The following is a 25,259-nucleotide window of genomic DNA, read 5'->3' on the forward strand; positions in this document are numbered from 1 at the left end:
CCTAACATTTCATGTCAGTTCCTCTAAACTCCAAGGCCAGACTTGTCTAGCTCTTCCCACTTCTCCCCTACTCATCACTCCAATTCTGTCTCATATCATCATCCAGAAACCCACCAAAAGAGAATATGTAGACCAGAATTGCTAGCTATTCATCTGCCAGGACCCAGAGAAATGTAGGATAGTTTTTATGGGGAAAGAAGTTTGCAAAAATCAGGATTGTTATAAAAGTGGAGAAGAAAATGCCGTACAGGATCCAAAGGAAGGGATAAGGCTGGAAAAAACATCCAGAATTCAAATACACAAAAATTTTGTGTAGGTGGTTCAGTGGATAAAGTAATGAACTTGGAATCAGGAAGATATTGGTTCAAATCCTACCTCAGACACTTATTACTGTGTAACTAAATTATTGGACAAGCCATCAAACTCTGCATATACAAACAAACCTTTGTTTCCATATATGTAAAAAATAAAGGGCGTTGACTCTATGGCCTCTGAAGTCCTTTAGCTCTAAATTTGTGATCTATAATCTACTTACTTCAAAGCTCTGTGAGTTCAATGGTAGAGAATCCTCCTTCCACCAAAACAGGTCACAACTCCCTCATATCTTGGTCTTCATGAGTTGTTGTGTTTGAAAAATTCTGGTGGTGGCCAAACCTCATGTAAACTGAGATAGTTAGACTGGTCCATGGAGGAGAATGGACTTGACCTTTACAGTTTGTTTAGCTTCTCCTTAAACTTGGCTTCTGTGGGTCTAGCCACAGAGAATCTCATTAATCACACTGGGCTAGGCTAGGTTTAGGGGCTGATTCTGAACTCCAGACAACTGAGAGGAGTTAAAATAAAACTAACAAATGTCTTTAGTTTGTTGGAACTTTAATCAATCAACTCTATGTGCTAACATAATAAATATCTGAATTAAATATTCACTAATCAATAAATATGTTCTAATCTGTCATTTTAGTTAGTTGCTTACTACTTCCTATAATTGAGACTTACAGTCCTTATTTTCTCCCCTGGGCTTATCTGGTTAAGTCAGCATACATAATAAAAATTGTTCTTTATGGTAATATATATGTATATGAATATGTATATATGTATGTATGTATGTGTATACATTTATAAGACTGATTAAAGTTTGAACAAACTAAACACCTTTGCTATATATATATATATATATATATATACATAAAATATATTTGCATGTTAATATATTTGTACATTACTATTAAGAACAAATTTTATACACGTATAAAATATATCAGATTGAATATACCTGTGTGTATATGTGTGTGTGTGTGTGTGTGTGTGTGTGCGCGTGTGTGTAAAATCAAGATTCAATGCCAGATTTTCAGTCTCAGGAGCTTAGGCTTCCTCTTAGAGGATAAAGGGAATCATTGATAGTTTCACTTTGTAATATATATCAGATTATTTCTGGTTTGGGGGAGGGGGAGGGAAGGGAGAGAGGGAAAAAATATGGAACTAAAAATTTTACAAAAATGAATGTTTACATGTAATTAGAAAAAATCTACTATTAAGTAGAAAAATACCCAAATTTTACCATGCATGCTGACTCAGTCGGATAATAAAGGTTCAGAAGAAAGAAATAAGGACTGTTAGTTTCAATTATAGGAAGTAATAAGTACCCACTTAAAATAACAGAATATTGCACATATTTATGGATTAGCTTTTCCTATATATGCATGCATGTATGTATATATATATATATATGTACACATCTATTAACTACCTACGTTATACAAGCTGCTGTATTCAGTGCCATGAAAGATACAAATCCTTAACACATAACAAGTATTTCATAAAGGCTTTTTCATTCATACAAAGAAAATAATAATAGAAATACTAATTAATATTTATACGATGATTTAAGGTCTACAAAACACTTTATATACATGATCTCATTTTGTCCTCATAACAGCCTGTGTTATTTCACAGACAAGGAAACTGAATCTCAAAATCTCTTGTCTACAGTCACAGAACTAGTAATTAGTGGAGATGGGATTTGAATAAAGGCATGTCCTGACAATGCTAAGAAAAATGTCATAGAACTTGCTCTATAGACCCAGTGGAAGAGAAAGCATAAACGCCTAAAAAGATGTTATAAAGTTTAGGGCAAATGCCATGTGAGTCCAAAAGCCAGGTGCTCCAGAGTGCTCCAGAGATTCAGATGAAAAAATAATCCTGTTGGCCTGAGGTGGTCAGAGAAGGCTTCTAAGAAGAGGAAGGATTTTAACTGGATGAATAAGATTTATGGAAGTAAAGAGGAGGAATGAGGGTATTTTAGGTGAGAATAAATAGCATGAGTGAAAATAAAGAGCTAGCCAAGCACAGGAGTCAGGATTGTGATTAAATCAATGTGAATAAAGCAGAGAGTTCATGTCAGAGTATTAGAAGATGATAAAACTGGAAATACAGGTGAAGGCAAGGTAGTGGGCACATTTTTAGGGTATGGAGTTTAGACTTCATCCTGTAGAAAAGAGGGAATCATTGATAGTTTAATTTTGTAAGTAATTATTACAGAAATCTGAAGGTATGCCATGGTTTCTAAAAAGAAATGGCCAAACTAATTTTATTTATAAATTTGGATCTCACAGTCTACATGGTTTAAATCTACTTTCATCCCCCTCTGACTTGTCTTCCATTATCTGCTTCCTGTGAATGACTGATATGAGAAGAGCTTCCTCCTTGGGGTGCACCAGGTGACATTTCATTGCAGGCAAGCTGTATAAATACTTGTCAAGACTGAGACCAGCTGTTTCTCTCCCTGTCAGGTTATGAGCACAACTTCAATACCTATGATGACAGCTTCATAACTGATCTCAACACTCCTTATGACTACGAATCTTTGATGCACTATGAGCCATTTTCCTTTAATAAGAATGAGAGTGCACCCACCATCACAGCCAAGATCCCTGCATTTGATGACATCATTGGGCAGCGCCTTGATTTCAGCACCATTGACTTAGAAAGGCTTAATCGCATGTACAACTGCAGTGAGTTATGATGGGGTTGACCAAAGGGATTTTGAAGCTATGTCACCTTCCTGCTCACCTTGGGTCTGTATGTTCTGTCATGGTCTTCTCTTTTCTTTCTACTTTACTATGAAGGGCAGAGACTTAAGCACACTAGATCTTGTTTGTGTCTCTAGAAGAGATTTTTGTAAGCTCCCTTTAATGTCCTTTATAAGCCCAGCGTTTTATTCATCAAGCATAAACAAGCACTCCTCTATATCAATGTGGTTAACAAATAAATGTAAGTGGAGAACCTGTTGGAATTTAATTGAGAACACAAGGATTTGGGTATTAATAAAGGAAATCAGATTAGGAAATCAAAGCTTCATGATATTAACACCTCTGGATAACTTTTGTGAAATGGTAGGAGTGAATTATTGGACTTGGAGTCAGGAGACCTAGGTTTGAATCATGGCCTTAACTGTTAACTACTCTGAATCTCAAACTTCTTATTTGTGAAATAGGCCTAAAAATCCTTGCATTATTTACTTACCAGATGTGAAGAAAAAGCCTTATAAAACTCAAAGGGAAGTATGAATACACCACAATTTCTATACTTTGTCTAGAAATTAACTGCCTTTAGAAAGAAGAAAGCTTGATCTTTTGAACCATGAATTTATATGGCATGTTTTTTCCAGCGGCAACTCATACCCTTCTGGACCAGTGTACTTTTGAGAAGCAAAACATTTGTGGCATGATCCAGGGCACTAGAGATGATGCTGACTGGATTCATGAGAGAGGTGATAGTCCTGGACGAGAGGATCATACTTTTGTTGGACAATGCAAAGGTCAGTGAAACAAGATAACCAGGGGAATCAAAGGGGCAGTCAGGTTTTTACTAGATTGGTTATGACTACCCTAAGTCAGCATTTGTTTTGGCATCTAGATACTTTTATACATAGGAATCTAAACAAGGACAAAGGGCATGTCATATACATTAACAAAATAATATAACACTCAAGGACAGTGCATGCAAAGGAAAGATAAAACTGAGGGATAGGAAGGTTGAGAGGATGAATGATGAGCAACAAGAGAAGGAAAAGACGATTCATGGGTTCAAAAAGTCAGCTTCAACAAGTTCAAAATGGGGGAAATATGGCTAGGTAACTGAAAAATGTCTTCAGGTTTTAGGGGACCAATTGCTTTCAACATGAAACAACAATAAGATATGACATTGAGACAAGTTAATATAACCTCACACTTCATTAAGAAAGGGATAGCATTCAGGACCAGGGAGAAGGTTTTCCCACTACTTTTTCTTTTTCTGTGCAGATCACATGTTGCATTTTATCTAGTTCTGGGCAATGGATTTTAGGATGGATATTAACAAGATGAATGAACAGCGCTCAGAGGAGGGCAACCAGGAAACTTTATTGAAATCACTTAAAAGAATGGGGGATGTTTAAGTTTGAAGAAGACATTTGTAGTTGTTTTCAAGTATTCAAACGGCTGTCATATGGATTGAACTTATTCTGCTTGCCCCAAAGGCAGAACTCAAAACAAATGAAGTCCCAGAGACAAATTTTAGTTTGATGTCTTCCTTCCTTTCTTTTCTTCTTACCTTCCTTCCTTCTTCCTTCCTTTTTCTTTTCTTTCTTTCCTTCTTTCCTTCCTTCCTTCCTTCCTTCCTTCCTTCCTTCCTTCCTTCCTTCCTTCCTTCCTTCCTTCCTTCCTTCCTTCCTTCCTTCCTTCCTTCCTCTTTCTCTTTTTCTTTCTTTCTATTCATCCATCTATCTCTCCCTTTGTATGTTTTGAGTGTTACCTCACCCTAAGTGAGTACCTGAAAAGACCTTGGCCACTTTAGGGCATCCTGGATCATCTCCAGTCATCCTGATGAATATCTGGTCACTGGATCCAGATGACTCAGAAGGAGAAAGTGAGGTTGGTGACCTTGCACAGCCTTCGCTTACTGTAAACAAAGTCAAGTGCAAGTCATGTCATCATTTCTCTGAAGGCATGGTCTTCTTTGGCAAAGAAGGATGAATACAACATCTATGTTCTAGCAAGTTGAGCTTTAGAGCTGTACAAAAGTAGAATAGGCTGCTTGGATAGGAAGTGAGTTCCCCATCATTTGGAGCTTTTATGGAAAGGTTAGGTAACCCCTTACTAGGGATAATGTCAAAGGGTGTCTTATTGAGGTTTGGGCTGGATTAAAGGGATTCTGAGGTCCTTCTAACTCTGAGAGTCTATGAATATGAGTATCTTCTTTGAGACTTTTGACTGAATCTGTTATTAGCGTAAGAAATTTCCAATGTGGAGATTTCTTCTTTTGAAGCAGATTGGCAAGTCACTGGGTGGTGTATGGTCATAGGGAGTTGCCAACTTGTCCAGAGTCAGTTACACTGACAGTATGTTTCAGAAATGGGACTTGAACCCTGACCTTCCTGACTCTGAGTCCTGCTCTCCATGTACTATACCAGGTCACCTCATATAAATAACTTAGGCACTTAGAAATACAGTCTTTTAAGTGATTTGCCTTTAAGTGATTTAAGTGATAAGCCTTCTGAGAGTCAATAGGTAGAGATGATATCTAGGGTTAGACTTTCTGCCCAAAACAAGTTAAACAAATACCCAGCTGCCTTGTGGCAAGGCAAATTTCCTTTCTTATATCCCAGAAAAAAGATAAAATTTCTTTGCTATCTTCAAGGTTATTGAGTCAATATTGTGTTTATCTCCCGAGGATTCTGAAGATACCTCTGAAGCCCAATTATGATCATAAATCTAAGGTCTGAGTCATGATTGTTTATGGGTTAATATTTGATTTTTTAAGCAAGCAACAACAGTGATCTTTAAATGGGAGGAATGTTTTATACATTGTTTGAAATGTTTAGAATGTAAGATTGGGTATATTACTGATTAAAGGAAAAGACCATCTCAACATTGAATGTTTCTGGAATTGCTTTATAAGATTCTGATCCATTTGGATTTCTGTTGATTGCTCCAATTATTGACACTCCTCTTCCCCATCTTTTCTAGGATGTCCCTATATCCACCCTCAGACAGAAAGCAAATTTACCCTAAAAGAAATAAATCACTAATATGTTTGAGACTTACATAGGTGTTGGGTCTGTTCAAGTTCCTTCTTTTGGCTATAAGGATTGTGATCTGTTTTACACAGTTGTCTATTGGACAAGACTTTTGTACATATTTCTTAACTTTCTCTTTATACTACATATACTTTTACAGGTATTTTTCTCCCTAACTAGATTGTAAACTCCTTGTGAATAGGGACATTCTTTGTATCTCTAGAGCCTAATAGGATCTGCTCATTGTAGGATGTACTTAATAAATACTTGTTGATTGAAAAAAAAAAATAAGATTCTGATCCATAACTCTTATTCCGTTTAGGAAGGAGTAGTTTCAGTAAAGTAAAAATCTGATGTTTGTTATAAGATATTAGTTAGTTTTTAAATAACTGAGAAAAAGACATAGGCTATACAGCTGATAGGGATACTAACGAACAGTATGTCCCACCCTAGGTCTAGTTGGTGGCAAAATTGGGACTGATTCCTCCAAGTCCAGCATTTTTTTTTATCACAAGGGTTCAGTGTTTAATGAAGGTTTACCATGTGTAGAAAAGTGCATGAGGGCTGGGAAAAATACAAAGTTTGGCTAAGATGAAATATTCCTGACCTAATGAAGGTTTTATTCTACTTATAGTAGCAATGTCACTAATAGTATAGTCTACCTTTCTCCTAGGAATTTCCTGTGATAGAGGAGTCCTTTGGGATCTATTTCTTACCTAAAATGTTGCTGACTTTTTTGTCAAGATACAATGATGCCGTGAACAGAGCACTGGATAGAGCCTCAGATACTTACTAGCTACATGATTGTGGGGAAGTTATTTAATTTTGGCGTTTCTCAGTCTCCTCCTCTGTAAAACAAAAGATAGTAGTTATTTTCCAGGGTGTTGTAAAGATAAAATGAGATCATAGCTGTAATGTCCTTTGTAAACCTTAAAATACTATATAAATGATACATATATGTGCACACATACATATATGTATATAAATGTGTATACATATACACATATATACATATATACCCACAACACAATATACTTTTCTATAACATATATGGACAGCTAAGTGGTACAAGAGATAGAGTGTGGAGCCTGGAGTCAGGAAGACTTCTCTTTATGAGTTCAAATTTCACCCTCGGACACTTACTAGCTGCATAAGTGAGCAAGTCACTTAACCCTGTTGACCTCGCTTTATTCCGCTACAAAATGAGCTGAAGGAGGAAATGCAACCATTCGAGTATTTTTGCCAAGAAAATCTCAAATGGGTCCATGAAGAGTTGGACATGACTGTAAAATGACTGAAAAACAATGTAAGTTATATGTTTACATATAGACACATATATGTCTATAAAAGAAAAATGCATTTATAGTATATGTGCATATATCTTTATATAGATATGTAGACATGTATATAGAGATATAGAAATATATATATAAATAGATATAGATATTCTAGATTTATTTATTTGTGTACATGTAGTTTCCCCCTGGTGGAATATAAGCTCCTTGAGGGCAGGAGGTATTTCACTTCTGGCTTCACATATCTAGCATCTAACATAATCCTGATATGTTGTGGTTCAGCAGAAATAACAATGAACTCAGAGATACAGGTACTTGAATTTGAATCCAAGCTCTACTACTAGCCTAAGGTTACTCCTCTGATCTCAGTTTTCCCATCTGTAAAATGAAGTGGTGGGGTTAGATGACCTATAAGTTGCATTTAGTTCTAGATCTTTGAACTGTTCTGATTATAACAGGGACAAGGTTTAAATTAGAGATAGGTTGGTCTAACAGAGAACTTACAGAAGCGTTTAGGACAACTGAGGCTATGCCCTGATATACATAACTACCTAAGCATAAGCAATAGGTGGGGTATCTTGTTTGTGGAACAACAAGGAGGCCAATGTCATTAGACTGAGTACCTTTCAGGGAGTAAGGTTAAGAAGACTGGAAAGATAGGAGGGAGATAGGTTATGAAGGACTTTGAATGCTAAACAGAGCACTTGGTACCACAGGTCTGGACCAAAATTTTAAAAAAAGTGTATAAGGAAGATGTGGACTGTCAGGTCAATCTGTCTATCTGACTCCTCGAGCAGAGTAGCAAATCCATATCAAACAATATAATAAAAGTCTGAATAGGATCCTTGAGTCCATGAATTCCTAGGGATCCTTAGACATATAAGCTGTTCCTCCATGGCATCCATCTCTGACATTATAATGCTAGTTAATGAGAAAATGGATTTACTTCAGAGAAGTTGATTCAAGAAAACTGTTTAAACAAATTTATTCCATTAAGAAAAGGTAGCAGGATATAAGTAGAAAAAAGACTGATACTGGAGTCAGAGAACCTGGGTTCAAATTCTGACTCTGACACTTACTAATTGTATTGCCTTGGGCCTGTCATCTAGTATTATCATAGGATCATAGGCTGGAAAGGACCTTCTGGGACATCACATGAGGAAACTAAGTCCCATAAGAATTAAATGACTTGCCCAAGATCATATACATAGTAGGTGGCAGAACCAGGATTTGAACCTAGGTCCTCTGAGACCAACTGGAGTCCTTTCTTCACCATATCAGAATATGCCAGGACTTGTGCTGGGTACTGGAGATACAAAGACAAAAGTGAAACCATCTCCATCTTCAAAGAGCTGATGTTCCACTAGGGAGAAATAAAATGTACACAGGTTAAGTAAATGTAAAATATATACAGGCATACCTTGGAGATATTGTGGGTTCACTTCCAGACCACTACAATAAAGCAAATTATGCTATTTTTTAAATTTCCCAGTGCATAAAACAGTTAACGTTTATACTATACTGTAGTCTATTAAGTATGCAATAGTATTGTGTCACAGGGTGAGCTGAATATGAAGGGATGATATCTAAAAAAGGAAAATTAAGTGTTGAGAGGAATGTATTTTGAGAAAGAGAAAGGAAGAGGTAAAATGCAGTAAATCAATTTACATAAAAGAGGCAAGAAAGAGCTATTATAATGGAGGTAAAGAAGGGGAACGTGAGAGGGAATAAGTGAGTCTTCCTTTCATCAGATTTGGCTTCAGGAAGGAATAACATACACACTTAATTGGGTTTATCTTACCCTACAGGAAAGCAGGGGGCAAGGGAGTAAGAGAGTGGGGATAATAGAAGGGACAGAGGATTGAGGGAAGAGGCAATCAGAAGCAAACACTTTGGTAGAGGGACAGGTCAAAGGAGAGAAGAGAATAAATGGAGGATGGGACAGGATAAAGGAAATATAGTTAGTCTTTCACAGCATGACTGTTATGGAAGTATTTTGCATGACTACACATATATTAACCTGTATCAAATTGCTTACCTTCTTAATGAGAGTGGGTGGGGAGGGGGAAAGGGAGAGAATGTGGAACTCAAAGCTTTAAAAATGAATGTTAAAAATTGTTTTTACATGCAACTGTTAAATAAGATATCTAAGCAATAGGATATAGAAATCTATCTTACTCTATAGGAAGATAGAAGGGAAGGTGGGGTGATAGAAGGGAGGACAGATTGGAGGAAAAGGTAAAAAACACATGCTATCCTGGGGTGGGGGGAGGGAAGATATGGGGAGAAAATTTGAAATTTAAAATTATGTGGAAGTGAATGCTGAAAACTGAAAAATAAATAAAAAAATTTTAAAAAGTATTATGTCAAAAATAATGTACATATCTTAATTTTAAAATACTTTATTATGAAAAAATGCTAGCCATCATCTCAACCTTCAATGGGTGATAATCTTTTGGCTAGTGGAGGGTCTTGCTTTCATGTCTATGGCTGCTGACTGATGGTTGCAGAATGTTGGGGTGGCTGTGACAATTTCTTAAAATAAGACAACAATGAAATTTGCCTCATTGATTGATTCTTTTACTTGGACACTTAGAGGCCATTATAGGGTTAGTAATTGGACTAATTTCAATATTGCTATGTCTTAAGGAATAGGGAAGCTTGAGGACAGGGAAAAAGATGGGGAAAGAGAGTTGGTGGAAGAGTCAGGATACTTATTGATTAAGTTCCTGACACCCAAAAACATTTACAATAGTAATAGCAAAGATTATTGATCGCAGGTCACCATAACAGATATAATAATAATTAAAAAGTTTGAAATTTTAAGAATCACCAAAGTAGGACATGATGTGATCATATGCCATTGAGAAAATGGCATCAATAGACTTGCTCAATGCAGGATTTTCATAAACCTTCAATTTGAAGAAAAACAACCCTCCCAAAAAAATCCCAAAACAACAGTATCTGCAAAGTGCAATAAAATGAGGTATGCCTGTAACAGGAGAGGAAGTAGGCAACATTCTGTGATTCACAGAATCTCCAGTTGGAATGGACCTTAGAGGCTATCTATTTAATGCACGCCTGAACAGAAATACATATTTTGCTTTACTCCTGACATTTGATCCTTCAACCTCTGCATGAAGACCTCCAATGAAGGAAATCCTACTTTTTCCTGGGGGAACCTATTCCTCTTTTATACAGCTTTCAGTGTTGAAAAGCTTTCCTTTATAAAGTGATTTTCTCCTAAATAAATTCCACAAATGCTAATTAAGAGCCTGTTGCCTTCACAGCATTTTGTGGCTGGGGAAATATGCAATCCATGCTTCTGCGTCTATCTAACATGTGATAGAATGTCAACAGCAAAGAGTGAATCTCATTCACAAATTTGAGAATGAAGGAAATAGAGGGTATATTTTCATAGTGTAAGAGAAATAGAACGTAGGGCAAGTCAGTGAATTCTGTCCTGGTCTAGGTAGCCTGTTGGAAGGATGCCTGGTGAACATCTTGCTTTTTCATCCTTCTTTTGGTCTTTGTCCTGACTCTGCCTTTACCTTTAGCTACATAAATAGAGCCCAGAGTGGAAGGACCTGGGATAAGACACTGTTCTGTTCCTTCATTAGAGGCAGGTTACTTCATGCATTTCAACACCAGCACTGGGAAGACAGAAGAAGCTGCTCTTCTGGAGTCGAGGATTCTTTACCCCAAAAGGAAGCAGCAGTGTCTCCAATTTTACTACAAGATGACGGGAAGCCCCTTAGACAGACTCGTTGTCTGGGTCAAGAGGCAGGATGGCACTGGCAATGTCCGAAAGTTGGTCAAGATAGAAACATTTCAAGGTATTTAAAAGGCCAACCTGAATTTAATGAAATCAATTAAAACCACGTTTTTTGAATCTCTAATGAAGAAAAATCAATTTAAGAGGTATTTTTTCTTTAAAAAGAGAGTACTAGGTCACAGATAATTTTAGTGTATTCTCTTCTCAAGAAATGTAATAATATTGGTGTTCCTTTTTTTTAAAGGAAGAACACCATATACCTTTAAAATCAGGTATTTGTGATTTGTTTAATCAATCAAAATGATTGATTCTGGTGTTTTTTGAGATAAACTCATAGTGTTGGTAAATATTTAACAATCAACTCTCTGGGGAAAATGCACAAGATAGATTTTTAAGTATACTCTGAATTATTAACATTTTCTCCATCACTTTAAATCTAGACAATTAAAACTATAAGTTAAGCCCTGATTTGTAGCCTTTGTCAATTTTTGAGGTGTAAATCCTCACTGTGAAAATTTACCTCTTGACTCCACTATACCCCTGTCTGTTGAACAACTGAATGATTTAAATCAACCAATTTTACTGAATGTCAAATAAGTGTCTGGGAGTTGAGGAATATCTGGTTCAGGAAGATCATAGGTATAGCATTGGAAGGGAGTTGAGGCCTGTGGATGTTAAGTAACTTGTCCAGTATTATACATGTAATAAGTTACAGAGTTGGGAGTGAAGCTTAAGTACTGGGACTTCAAATGCAAAGCTTTTCCCACTGGGCCAGGTTGCTTTTCTCAAGATGATCATGATATATCCCTTTCTCTAAAGACTTTACATTCTAGTAGGGTAGCTAGGATACATATCCAAATCATTATAATACAAAGTTGAATGTAATCATTGTTATGGGAATGATAAAAAACAAATCTTTTTTTTAATTTGCAATGTAAGTTCCCTGTGTTGACAGAGTTTAGCACAATGTTTGTCACATGGTAGGCACTCCAAAAATATTTTGCAAATTGCATTTGCCAAGTTAATTTTAAAAAGATTTGTGAAGTCATTAAAAGGCAAACCATTACTAGCTCAGCTGGTTTAATCATGATTATGAGGGGGGTATTTTATTGCCAACTGTTAAGAACTTTGAAAAAGTTTTTAACAACAAAAAAAAAACTTTAAAAAAATTAACTTCAACAATAAATGATTTCGATACTATTTAAAATTAAATTGAACTTTTTCACTTTAACATATTTATGTTTATTTATTTTGATGCTTGTCCTGTGGGGTTTCTCTTTTTTTGTAGGTCAAAAAGTTAGGACCAGCTCTAGACAATGTATAGTTCAAAGTAGGAAAGCCTGTCTTTGGTACCCTGTCATCTCACTTTTTGTGTTCTCTCTCCTGCTACTGGCTTTCTTGTGTCATGGAAAGCTTGACATGGAAATTGACATGGAAAGCTCCTCACTAAAATGCCCAGTTCAGGACTGCTCTATGTGGAATAGTACAAAGATCACTGTATTTGGAATAAGAGGATCTGGCCATAACTCTTGTCTCTCTTATTTTTTACCTTATATGACCTTGGACAAGTCATTTAACAGTTTTCTCATTTATAAAAAAAAATGATTGAGTTAGACCAAATCCTACAACTCCATTGCTTTCCTTCCCTTCTTTCCCTCCTTCTCTCAACAAATGACCGATTTCCCTAAACAGAGCAAAGATAAACTTCTGGAACTAATTTGCAGTAAGGCAGAAAGACCTTAAGCAGTAGGCTTAACCCTATCATCATTATCTGGATTTTAAGAAAATGCTTGTGAATTTGAGCAAATCTCTAAAAGGTAGAACTTTTGACAATGTGAGAAAATGAAATACTATAATTTTAAGCAGCAAAAAGATTTGTTTTTGGGGAGGATAAGGAACATCTATGAGGGATTCCCACTTCCCTAAGTCTCAAGTACAGACTTGGGGACTCCACAGTTTTGATGATTAGCTCATTTTGAACACTCATGCACTCAATATTATGGGTGTGAGGAGACAGAAAGCCTGGCACCAAGACCCAAAAAGGAAATCATTGAATTAAATAATTCCTGAGATAAATACAGAACTGATTTGAATGCAAATACATGGTGGAGTGGCATTTAACATCTCTTTGCTGCTGTCCCAGGTGATAATGACTATGGCTGGAAAATTGGCCATGTGACCCTCCAAGAGGAAATTAAGTTCCGCTACCTCTTCCAAGGCACAAAGGGAGACCCTGAGAACTCTAGTGGGGGGATTTTCCTGGATGACATCACTCTGACTGAAACTCCCTGCCCCAGAGGGGTCTGGATGGTTCGAAACTTCTCTCAGGTCCTTCAGAGCACAGTGAAAGGTGATGGGCTCTTAAGCCCTCGGTTCTACAGCTCAGAAGGATATGGTTATGGGGTGACCTTATACCCACATGGCAGACTTAGTAACAGCGTCTCTGGCTATGTTGGACTTGCTTTTCAACTCTACAGTGGGGAGAATGATGCTATCTTGGAGTGGCCAGTGGAAAATAGGCAGGTCATCATGACGATTGTCGATAATGATCCTGATGCCATGCAGAGAATGTCATCAAGCATGGTGTTCACCACCTCCAAGGACCACACGTCTTCAGGTAGGTAGGTAGCTTTTGGCATGAATATGACCAAAAGCTTTGGAAACGACTGACAGTTGTGGTTTTCTCTGTTTAAGGAAAAAACAACTAAAACCATATAACAAGATTATGTTCTTCAACAGGCACATCAGTGACCTGTTCTATTTTTAATTCCTTGCAGCAAATTGTCTTTTTTAGGAAGTTTTATTGATGCTTTGTTTAACATCACTGTCATTTCCATAAATTTCCCCAGACCAAGAATTCTTTCTTCTAGTGAAGAAAAACAATTAAATAAACCAGCTAGTAACTCCATCTGACAATTGTGCTACATCCCAGACGTGTAACCCAATTGATTGGTCGTTGAATTTCACCTGAATTTGGACATCATTTAGTGATTTCTTTTTTATCTTCATTAGTGTAGCCATGGTGTGTGTTCTTGGTTTTCCTTTCTTTATATCAGTTCATGTACACATTGCCCATGTTTTTCTGAATTCTTCCTGTTTTTTTTTAATTGATATATTTTTTAAACATCATGGTCGTTCCTGGTACCAACCTTCAACTTTCCCCCTCTTTTATTAACAAAGAAAATAGTTAAGCAAAAAGTTATTAGTGAGTAATATCGTTTGAGAATATGTGCTGCTGTCTGTCCTAATCTATTTTTTATCATTTCTTCTGGCACAATAAATGGGGCAGCTAGGTGGCACAGGGATAGAGGGCTGGACCTGAAGTCAGGAAGACTCATCTTCGTGAGTTCAGATCCGACCTCAGACACTTACTAGCTGTGTGACCCTGGGCAAGTCACTTACTCCTGTTTGCCTCAGTTCCTCATCTGTAAAATGAGTTGGAGAAGGAAATGGCAAACTGTTCCAATATCTCTGCCAAAACAAAAACAAAAAACCAAATGGGGTCAAGGAGAATCAGAACCACAGAATAGCAACATGGCCCAATAATATTCCATTGCATTCATGAATATCATAGTTAGTCAAGCTGTTCTCTGATGGACCCTTATTTTGTTTCCATTTTTAGCCACACAATTTCAGTTCCTAGTTGCATTCAGTTGAGCTCAGGAAAGAACATTCTCCACTCAGTGCCTGAGTGTTCAGTGAGTGCAAAATAATTATAATGTTAAACCAAGAAAAACAAATATATAATTAGAAAGGTTAAGCCCAGGAAAAAACAGAAATACCAAAAACAAAGGAGAAAACAGAAACCCCAAACTACTCCAGTCTTCCAGCTACCATATAGTGTATTCCAAAGCTAAAAAAGAGGGATTCACCAGTTATCTGCTAAATGGGGTTGTCTGAGCCAATGCTTCCATTAATTTTGGTTAATGAAGAATTTATTGCATATTTCTTGCTGCTTTTAACTTTCTTAAATACTCCCAGTTTGGTGCTGCACATAACCTGTTAAAATCCAAATACCTTTGTCATCTTAGAAATCCGACCATCTGGAAAAAACAAAGAAAAAAACCCAAACCAGAAATATAGTACAGCAAATGCTGAAAGAACCTTAATCACAACAGAATTCTCAGGCAATGAACTTTTAAAAGCAAAGGTTATTAGGGAGCAGATATAGCTGGAGAAACCTGGTACTCAGTCCTTGAATTGTGCTCTTAATTTCAAGAAATTGCTTTCTATGTATTGGTGGAACGTAAACAGAGATAGATATTTGGCCACTCCAAAGAATATTCACAAATTTTTCACTGGCTTAATTCCTTTGATGAAAATGTTTTCTATTTGAAAACATCATTTTAAAAAAACTTTTGCTTTTGCAGCTATAAATAATTCTGTCATCTGGGACAGACCATCCATTGTGGGGACCTATGAGGCTAGCTGTGACTGCTACAAAAGCATCTCTTGGGGCTGGGGTGCCGTCGTTTCTCACAAGCAGCTACAACAGCGGAGTTTCATTAAAGATGACACCCTTGTCATTTTTGTGGACTTTGAAGGTACCTGTTTTATTGGATTGCCTCAAGTAATCATAAACTCTGTGAACCTTTTTTGTTTGCTTAGCAAAAAGCCACATGGCTCTTCCTACGTTGAATTGCTGGGTTGTTTTGGAGAGATTCAGGTGGAAAGGACTTGTGAGTCCCCTTATTTGGGGATTTATTAAGAAGTCAGGTGAGTCAGAGTGGTGGCATAGGCTTGTAGCTTCTGCTACTGGGAAGGCTAAGGCTAGTGGAGTGATTCCTGAGTTAGGGAGTTCCGAACTCTAGTAGGGCTAAGGCCTGTCATGTGCGCATAGTAAGTCCACATTAACTCTCAGTATGGGAGTCCCCTAGAGGTGGGAGGGGGCACAAGCCTGGCTACCATGGGGCAAACCAACCCAAGTTAGGAATGGGACACATCAAAGTTTCTCTCCTGATCTGTAGTGATGCCACGCCTGTGGGTGTCCACTAAACTTCCAACCTAGGTGAGATACAGAGATTTAGTATTTTTAAAAAGCCAAAAACAAACTAAAAAAAAAGTAATAGAGGAATCATGGAAAGACTTGCATAAAATAATGATGAGTGAAAACATTGTGTACTGTAACAGCAATATTGTTTTAAGAATTGACTTTGGATGAATAAGTTATTTTGACTTATAAATTTTGACTATTAAATTATAATTAACTGTAAAGGACATATGAAGAAAGACACTATCTGCATCCAGAGAAAGAACTGAAAAATAGAAGTATATGTGGAATAATTTTACATATACATATACACACATGCATGTATATATACACAGATGTGTGTGTATGTGCATATACATGTATGTATATATGTATGCACACGTGTATATGTACATATATTTGTGTGTGTATACACACATACACATACCTATCTGCATGTATACACACACATACCTATTTGTGTGTATACACATACACATACCTATTTGTGTCTAATGGTAGCCATCTTTAGGTTGGGAGGGAATAGAAGGAAGAAAAAAAAAGAAAGCCATTTGATAATTTTGTTGTATATTTTAAAGGAATAACAAGTTGTGCATAGTAGATTAGCAGTTTCATATATAATCACAAATGCTTGTTTTATTCCATAAATTAAAAATTGAAAAAAAGAGGAATCTATCAGGTAAGCAACTTGGATCAGTGATTTTTTGGGTTAGGGAACTTTCAGTAGGGAGTTTCTTCTACTGATGAAGGTAGGCAACTTATCTATAACTTACAGTACTGGAATATGGTGTTGGCACTCTCAAGATCACTTGAGGATGATCATATAGTCAATATATGTAAGAGACAGATCCTGAACTCAGGGCTTCTTGATGCCAAGACAAATCCTACATCCATTATCCCTTACCACCCTTTGGGCAGGCACATTTTAACAAAATGTTTTAGGGGTGCCTGGGTTCATTTGAACCCCTCTTTGAGAGCCACTAGATATTTAAGGCCATCTTGCTTGATAATCTCTCTAGTTGGAAAGGAAATCCACAGAATCTTCATGATTTAATCCTTGTTGCGGAGTTGTTTTTCAGTCATGTCCAACTTTTTGTGACTCCATTTGGGGTTGTTTTGGCAAGGATACTGTAGTGGTTTGCTATTTCCTTCTCTAGCTCATTTTATAGATGAGGAAACTGAGGCAACAAGGTTAAATGACTTGTCCAGGGTCAGATAGCTAATAAGTATCTGAGGTCAGATTTAAACTCAGAAAAAGATTCTGCCTGACTCCAGACCCAGCACTCTATACCCTGCATCACCTAGCTGTCCCTTCATCACTACTCAGTTCTTGCTAACTCTAAGGGATCAATGAGATGGCTAGGATTAAAGCATCAAACATATTCAGGCTTTTCCTTCCTTCCTTCCTTCCTTCCTTCCTTCCTTCCTTCCTTCCTTCCTTCCTTCCTTCCTTCCTTCCTTCCTTTCTTCCTTCCTTCCTTCCTTTCTTCCTTCCTTCCCTCCTTCCTGCATTCCTCATCTCTCCCCTCACACTATTCTCCTCTTCCTCCTTCTTATCCTTCTCCTCCTCTTCTCCTTCTTCCTTCTTCTCCTCCTCTTCTTCTTCTCCTTTTCCTTCCTTCTTCTACTTCTTTCTTCTTCTCCCTTCTTCCTCTTCTTCTTATTTTCTTTTTCACTTATTAGTGAAAGGCAACATGATTTGGGAAGATCTGGATTCAGATCCCACCTCTGACATATAATGGCTGTATGATCCCAAGCCAGCCACAACTTCTCAATGCACTAGTAAACTCAGAAATAATATAAATTACAGTAGTGATGTACATTGATAGAGTTTCTCACCAGGTGTTCCCAACATCTATAAAATGACAGATCAAAAGAAGCATTTTTTTCCTGGCTTAAACAGTGGTGATGAGGAGTAGCTTTGAAGTTAGGAAGAACAGGGTTCAAATTCTTTCAGATACACTCGTAGTGCTACAGGAAAGGGACTTAATCTCTCTCTCTCTCTAAGACAACTCTCTAAGACCACAATTTAAAAAGCAATTTTTGATCTGCATCTGTGAAGGGAGTCCCATAGGAATGGAATTATAGTTCTGGCCTACGTGTATCTGTATGTTATCGTTGTCTTGTCATTTTGTTGACCGGTCAGGCATGACTCTTCCTTTTTGGGGGTTTTCTTGGTAAAAATACTACAGTAGTTTGCCTTTTCCTTCTCTGGTTCATTTTTACAAATAAGGAATCTAAGGCAAACAGGGTTAAGTGACTTATCCAGGCTTACACAGCTTATAATTGTCTGAGGCCAGATTGGAACTTAGGTCGTCCTCCAGGCCCAGAACTATATCCAGTATGTCACCTAGCTATTCTATATATGTGTTTACACACATATATATGCAGACATGTGTATATGTTCATGTATAATTATGTATTTACTTGCTTATCCTCATTGTCTAGTGAATTACAATCATAGGTTTTTGTCTAGATGATTTTTAATAGCAAAAAATCTCATTTGTTTTTAAAATATTCCAATTGCTTTATAGTATGTGATGCATGTTATATGTTATGCAATGTGATATAACAGATGTTGTATATTCTATACACACATATATATAATACAGTTGTAAAATTAAAAAAAAATAAGGTAGGCAAAGAGCTATGATGGAATTAAATTCACTAGACAACCAAGATAAGCCAGTATAGGGGAGAAAGCGATGTAAAAGGATGGAAGCCCCTTGTGGGCAGGGGCTATATCTTCTATTTATTTTGTGCCCTATAATACCTGGTGTTGGACACAGAGTAATGATAGCTAATAATTAAATAGTGCTTTAAGGTTTTGAAAAATACACACTCATACACATACAAAGACATGCATTATCTTATTAGGTTTTCACATTAACTCTGTGATATGAATGTTATTATTAAGCCCCTTTTACAAATGAGGAAGCTAGGATAAGAGATTAAATTGATTTCATAGTTAGTATCTGAGGAAGGATTGGAACTTGGGACTTTCTGATTCCAAACCCGCAAGCAATCCTTTTTGATTGGGTGAAGACATATATTGAACCTTACTTTGAAATTTATCAAGGGACATCAGAACTGGCAGAGGGGTCATAACATTGTCATTCAGTAAGCATTTATTAAGTTCTCACTATGTGCCAGGCTTTGTGCTAGGTGCTAGGAATATATGTACAAAAGTGAGAGGGTACCTGCCTTCAAGGAGATTACATTCTGGGAGGACACTTTTTGCTCACAGATAAGTAAATATAAGCTAGAGATAGCATAAATATAAAGTATTTGGAAGTGGGGTTGAGTGCAGTAGACATTAAGGGAATCAGGAAAAACCTTTGAGGTGAGCCTTAAGGGAGGGGAGCTAGGGCTTCCAAGAGGTGGAGGTAAGGGAAGAAGAGTTAAATTCGAAAAATAACCAGAGTTTGGTTTCTTGAAGTAGATGGATTTCTTATCCAAAAGAGACAGATCCTGGTTATGATGGAGGACAAGGAAGCCAGTAGTTACTAGGATAGCTGACATTTAAATGATACAGAGAGTGTGCCCTTTATTGTACATTTGGGGCAGATTCTGGAAAGGTGACGTGCTCCCACAAGTCCATGAGTGAGGGACCTGGGGTCACCCTCTTTTGTACACAAGGCCCCCAGATAAGCTACCTCAGGTTCAAAGATCATCATTTACTTAAAACAATGACTTAGGGAGCCTCTTCAGATGGGTTTACCCTTTCTTATTTTAATAAAAAATATGAATAAATAAATAGAGAAAGAAAAAAGAAAGAAAGAAAGAAAGAAAGAAAGAAAGAAAGAAAGAAAGAAAGAAAGAAAGAAAGAAAGAAAGAAAGGAAGAGAAAGAAAGTGGGTTTCTCCACTCTCCCCAGAATGGAAATGCAAAGGCTATTCATAGACCTGATCTCACCACTGCTCAGTATTGGAACTTTGATTTGCTCTGTTTCCAATGTGGGCCCATTCTCCTCTCCTCAGACAACCTAGGGGCCCTTCCACTCCCAAGGGCTCCATGTATTAATGCCAAGCTTAACACAAGCACCTTGTTGGCTTGGCTCACTGTAGCTTAGCACTCTTTAGCTCAAGTGATCCATCAACTTCAGCCTGTCTGGCAGCTGGAATTACAGAATATTTGGACTGAGCCTTGAGGAAGACAAAAAGTTCATCTATAGATCTTTAATCCTAGGTATCACAGACTATTGAGTCAGCTTCTATCTAGAAGTGTCACAGACATTTTAGGTTTATCTGGCAGCCTCGGGAATGAAAACTGCTTGTGTTTGCGACTTTAATGATGATAATTCCTTTGTCTGTGTCCCTGTGAAGATATCACCCACCTCAATCAGACTGAAGTTCCAGTTACCAGAGTGACGCAGAGCTCTTCAGGTCTGATTCTACAAAGTCATGAGCTTCAAACATCACAGGACAATTCCAAGACAATGACATTAAGAGAAGACCAACCTAATAGCCTGGTTGCTAGATCTGGTAGGCAAAAGCGATCTGTGGAGAACACAGGCCCCTTGGAGGATCACAACTGGCCACAGTACTTCAGAGACCCATGTGAACCAAACCCTTGTCAGAATGAAGGGATCTGTGTGAACGTGAAAGGAATGGCAAGCTGCAGGTAGGTGTTGGGGAGCTCCAGGAACCCTGGAAGGAATTGGGATCATCCTTCTATCAACTGCATATAGTATTTCAGATAAATTTTGTAGGTTTAAAAAAAAGTTCTTATCTTTAAAAAGGTGTCCTAGACCTTCCCATGATTTATATTTTCAGAGCAATATGACAATTTTACAGAACTGTATTCTGTTAGAGCTAGAAAGGAGCTTAGAGATCATAAGGATGTTCCTTCTCACTTTATAGATAAGGAAGCTGAGCCAGTGGGGGAAGGGGAATGATTTGCCCAAGGTAGCACAGCTGATTCTTAGCAGAGCTATAACTTGAATGAGTTTTCCTGATTCCTATCCCAGTGCTGTGCCTGATTAACAGGGAGCATCAGTCAACTCAGGGGAATTATCCCTAGCACATAAAAGTTGACTTTTCAATTTGAACCAGGATTCATGTATTTTTCTCTCAGATTAATTCTTTTCAAAACCCTCCAAGTTATCGATGAAACCCCTCTGTCTGTTGAATCAAATGAAATAGCATAAATAAACTGCTTTGAATGTCTTAAATGGTGCTATCTAATGGTAGGTAATAATAATAACACCATTTTATAGCCTTTGTATTTCAACTTGTATTTCAGTTCTAGCCTAGAAGCAAAGTCAGTGTTTTACTACCATCTTACATACTTTTCCAACATCTTTCCAGCACTAAAATATTTCCAGAATAAATAACTCAAAATTATGCTAAGAAAGGGAAATAAGATTCCTCTGTTATAGGAATTTTATCATGTGGAATGAAGGACTCATGTCATTTCCCAAAAAACTAGAATTCTGAACTGCACTTGACCCAAGAGATCAAATAGCACAACATTTTACGCATAAAGAAATTGAGACTCAGAGGGGTTGAGTGACTTGCCCAAGGTCACACATAGAGTGATAAAGTTGGGATTTAAATTCAAGCCCTCTCACTCTGAATTAGTTGCAACATTCTGCCTCCCCTGCCTACTCTCTCACTTTACTAATGAGAAAACTAGCAACAGAAGAGTATCCAGGGGGATTTCAAATTTCAGTGTATCCCTAGGACAGCTGCTGCTACTGGTGGTGGTGGTGGCAGCAGCCGTGGAGCAGGGGAGATTTGGAAGTTGGAACCTGATAGCCATCAGGGTTGATTAAAAAATGCAGTTTCAGAATTCTTGTTGTTCTGATCTTTTTTCCAAGTTGGAAAATTCTTGGTTATGTTCTCTCCTCAAAGGCCAGGCAAAATAATCACATCTAGAACTAAGAGATTAATGACTTATAAAGCTTGGGAGTATGTGTCAGAATTATATAGTGAAATAGCAGCAGCAGTAGAAGTAGTGGTGGTAGTAATAGAAGCAGCAGCAGCAGCAGCAGCAGTAGTAGTAGTAGTAGTAGTAGTAGTAGTAGTAGTAGTAGTAGTAGTAGTAGTAGACATTCTTAGAGCACATGGAAGGGGAGAGGTAAGAAAGGAAGGGGAGAGAATGGGAGGAGTGGAGAGGAAAGGAGAGGAGAGGATAGGGGAGAAGAGGAGAGGAGGAGCAGAGTTGTCCAACTGGAACTGGCCAGCTGGATCCTCATTCAGGCAGGTTGGTCTACTCACAAGTTATGGTTTGTCCTTCATCCTCGAAGAGAGTGGATGAAGGAGGTGCAAGGTCACCAGTCTCACTTTCTCCTCCAGAGTCATCTGGGTTCAGTGGACAGATATGGATCAGGATGACTAGAGATGACCCAGGATGCAGTGGGTTATTTTTTGGGCCCTCCTGACACAGAATAAATGTAAATAGTAACTGCTTCTCTTTTGGCTAGCAACCCTGAGGGTCTTCTCCTCCCAGTTTGATTTTTTTTCATTAAAAGAGCCATCCTTGACTCACTTCTTACAGAAGTCTATTCACTGAATGGGTGTTGCTTCACTCAAAGTGAGAAATTGAAAAGACAGCTTAAAAAGGCCAAGATCTTCCACTGCATCCTCACCCATCTCCAATTGTCCTGACTGATAGCTGGCCACTGTGCCCAGATGGCTCTGGAGGAGAAAGTGAGGCTGGTGACTTTGCACAGCCCTCCCTCACTCAAATCAAAGTCAGTTGCAAGTCATGTCATCATCTCCCTGATGTTATGATCCTCTTCGAGAATGAAGGACAAACCACACAACTACACAATAACTGGTTCTCTACAAATATATAAATAGATAGACATAGATATAGACAGATCTAGTTCTACATAGCTCTAGCTTGAGATATATATCTTTACACATATATTTTTTTCTTCACAACACATTCTTAAGTTTAATCTGTATTATTAACATTTTCACCATCATTTTCCTAAGTCTAGAAATTGACAAAATAATAAATCAAGCCCTGATTTGTAGTGTTTTCTGATTTCCAAGGTGTAAATGCTCACAGGTGCAGTACTGTATGTACTCCAAAGGGGCTCAATCTTAGTATGGAGCCTATGAAATCACTAAGATCTGAGAGTTTAATCAGAAGTTCCATGGACCACATAGGCATAAACTCAATGCCCAACAAAGAGGTATCAAACAAATGGCCAAGTCATGTAGTTCTACATACATGCACACAGACACAGACACAGACACATATACGTGCCTGATTTTATCTTGAACTCTTACCTGAGCATCTCGAAGTTTTGAGAGGGGCTAGGTATCTCTCTTAATTCTCTGAAAGATTTATTGTATTTCTCTGATTTCACATGAAGATTACCCACACATTGGGAGACTGTATAGTATGAAAAGCTTTGTCCATGGGGGCTTCTTAAATTTTTTCCACTCACAACCTCTTTTCCTTTTGGCAGTCTTCTGTTTGAGCATCATCAATTGCATTGTGTGGTGTAAGAGCATGCACAGTGCAAAGTGGGGTGGGCATGCTTTGTGTTCAGAATCATGGCTGCAGTGAAACTGCACCATGCAACATGGGCAAACACTGTCAGAAACACCTTAGATTCATTACACATTTGATTTTTAATTAATGTTTGATCATTGCACATTCAGAAACCTTTTATTGTTGCCAAATTTTTTGGACCCCGTATGGGGTTGTGACCCACAGTTTAAGAAGCAATGAGGAGTCAGGAAGTCCATGTTCTAATCTAGCCAAGGATACACTATGTGGTCTTTGACAGATTGTTTTATTCCTTTGTATCTCAGATTTTAAATGAAAAATAGAAAATCAGCTTAGAGGTCTTCCATTCCAAAAAATGTGTGACTCTATAAATATCTGGTGGTTTCTCACATGTGACCATTTCTGCTGTTTTCCCTCAGGTGTGCCTCTGGACATGCCTTCTTTTACACTGGAGAACGATGTCAGGCTATGCAGGTTCATGGAAGCCTCCTGGGAATGATGATTGGAGGAGCTGCTGGGACTATTGTGTTGACTATTGCCATCATATCCACGCTGTCCAAAAGGGCGCCATCATGAGCAGACTATTGAGATCTCTGGAGTAGTCTCCCAACAACCACTTTTCCTTCTCTCCTTCTAAGTAGAGACTAGATCACTTACTACCACCTTCATTCTAAATTGGCATTCTCTGAAGTGGCCATTTCTCTCTCGTTAATGCCCTAATTTGAGTCTAGCACTAAATGATTTAGGAACTCTTTGGCTCTTACTAAAGGTACAAGTTGCAAGATGAAGTCCATTGGATGAATTCAAATGTGAAATTTAAAATCTGTGTCTCTTAGCAAAAGGCAAAGCTGAAGTTGGAGTCTTTAATAATAATAATAATAAGTTGACATTTATTTAGCGCTTTAAGGTTTGCAAAGCACTTTTACCTATGTTATCTCATTTGATCCTCACCCCAAACCCACAAGGTAGGTGCTATATTATATTCTTTATTTACAGATGAGGAAACTAAGGCAGACAGAGTTTAAGTGATTTACACAGAATCACATAACTCATGTTTAAGGCTGAATTTGAATTTAGGTCTTCCTAACTCCAGGCCCAGCACTGTATCCACTACACCACTTAGTTGGTTCTTCTCCTTAAATGGCCCTTGTACTAAGAGATTAAAGAAAATAAAATTGCGTTGATTTTTAAAATTTTTATATTGCCTTTATTTCCTCCTTGCAAAGTAGATTGTTATCTCCTTTTTGCAGATGAGAGAACTGAGGCTTATAGACATAATTAATTCATTGAGTTCACACAGTTATCAATCAAACAACCGTTGACAAAGTGCCTACTGTGTGCCCAGCCAGGACATGTGTTAAGTGCTGAGGATACAATTATATAGAATGAAGTAATTCCTAGTCTCAAAGAGTTTACAGTGGAGCTGGGAAGATAGCAGGTATACATATATATATATAGGATAAATATAAAAGGAATAAATGCAAATAGAAATAGGTGAAAAGTGAAGTGATGGTAGTACAGCCTGTGTGTCAACAGTGGATCTTGTACACCAGTCTTCCTTGCTTCCAGGTCAGTTTTCTATGTATGATGCTTCTCCTGTAGGGTCAATATTAATACAAGTATCTATATGTGCATGCATTGCAGTTCTACTTCCAGTATCTGCTTTCTCTACCA

At 37.6% G+C, this 25,259-nt stretch overlaps 1 protein-coding gene across 1 annotated transcript in view; it reads left to right on the forward strand.

Moving 5' to 3' along the window:
• The window catches only part of MEP1A (meprin A subunit alpha), a 43,888-nt gene extending 19,102 nt beyond the window's left edge, over positions 1-24,786 (forward strand). Inside the window, exons 8-14 of the mRNA XM_072638052.1 lie at positions 2,790-3,011; positions 3,668-3,817; positions 10,971-11,186; positions 13,269-13,742; positions 15,496-15,669; positions 20,441-20,738; positions 24,005-24,786. Of these exons, the coding sequence (XP_072494153.1) occupies positions 2,790-3,011; positions 3,668-3,817; positions 10,971-11,186; positions 13,269-13,742; positions 15,496-15,669; positions 20,441-20,738; positions 24,005-24,161 (1,691 nt within the window). The 3' untranslated portion in view covers positions 24,162-24,786. The remainder of the gene's footprint in view (positions 1-2,789; positions 3,012-3,667; positions 3,818-10,970; positions 11,187-13,268; positions 13,743-15,495; positions 15,670-20,440; positions 20,739-24,004) is intronic.
• Positions 24,787-25,259: the final 473 nt, after the last annotated feature.

Source organism: Notamacropus eugenii, chromosome 2 (genome assembly GCF_028372415.1).
Source record: "Notamacropus eugenii isolate mMacEug1 chromosome 2, mMacEug1.pri_v2, whole genome shotgun sequence".
Lineage (NCBI taxonomy): Eukaryota > Metazoa > Chordata > Mammalia > Diprotodontia > Macropodidae > Notamacropus > Notamacropus eugenii.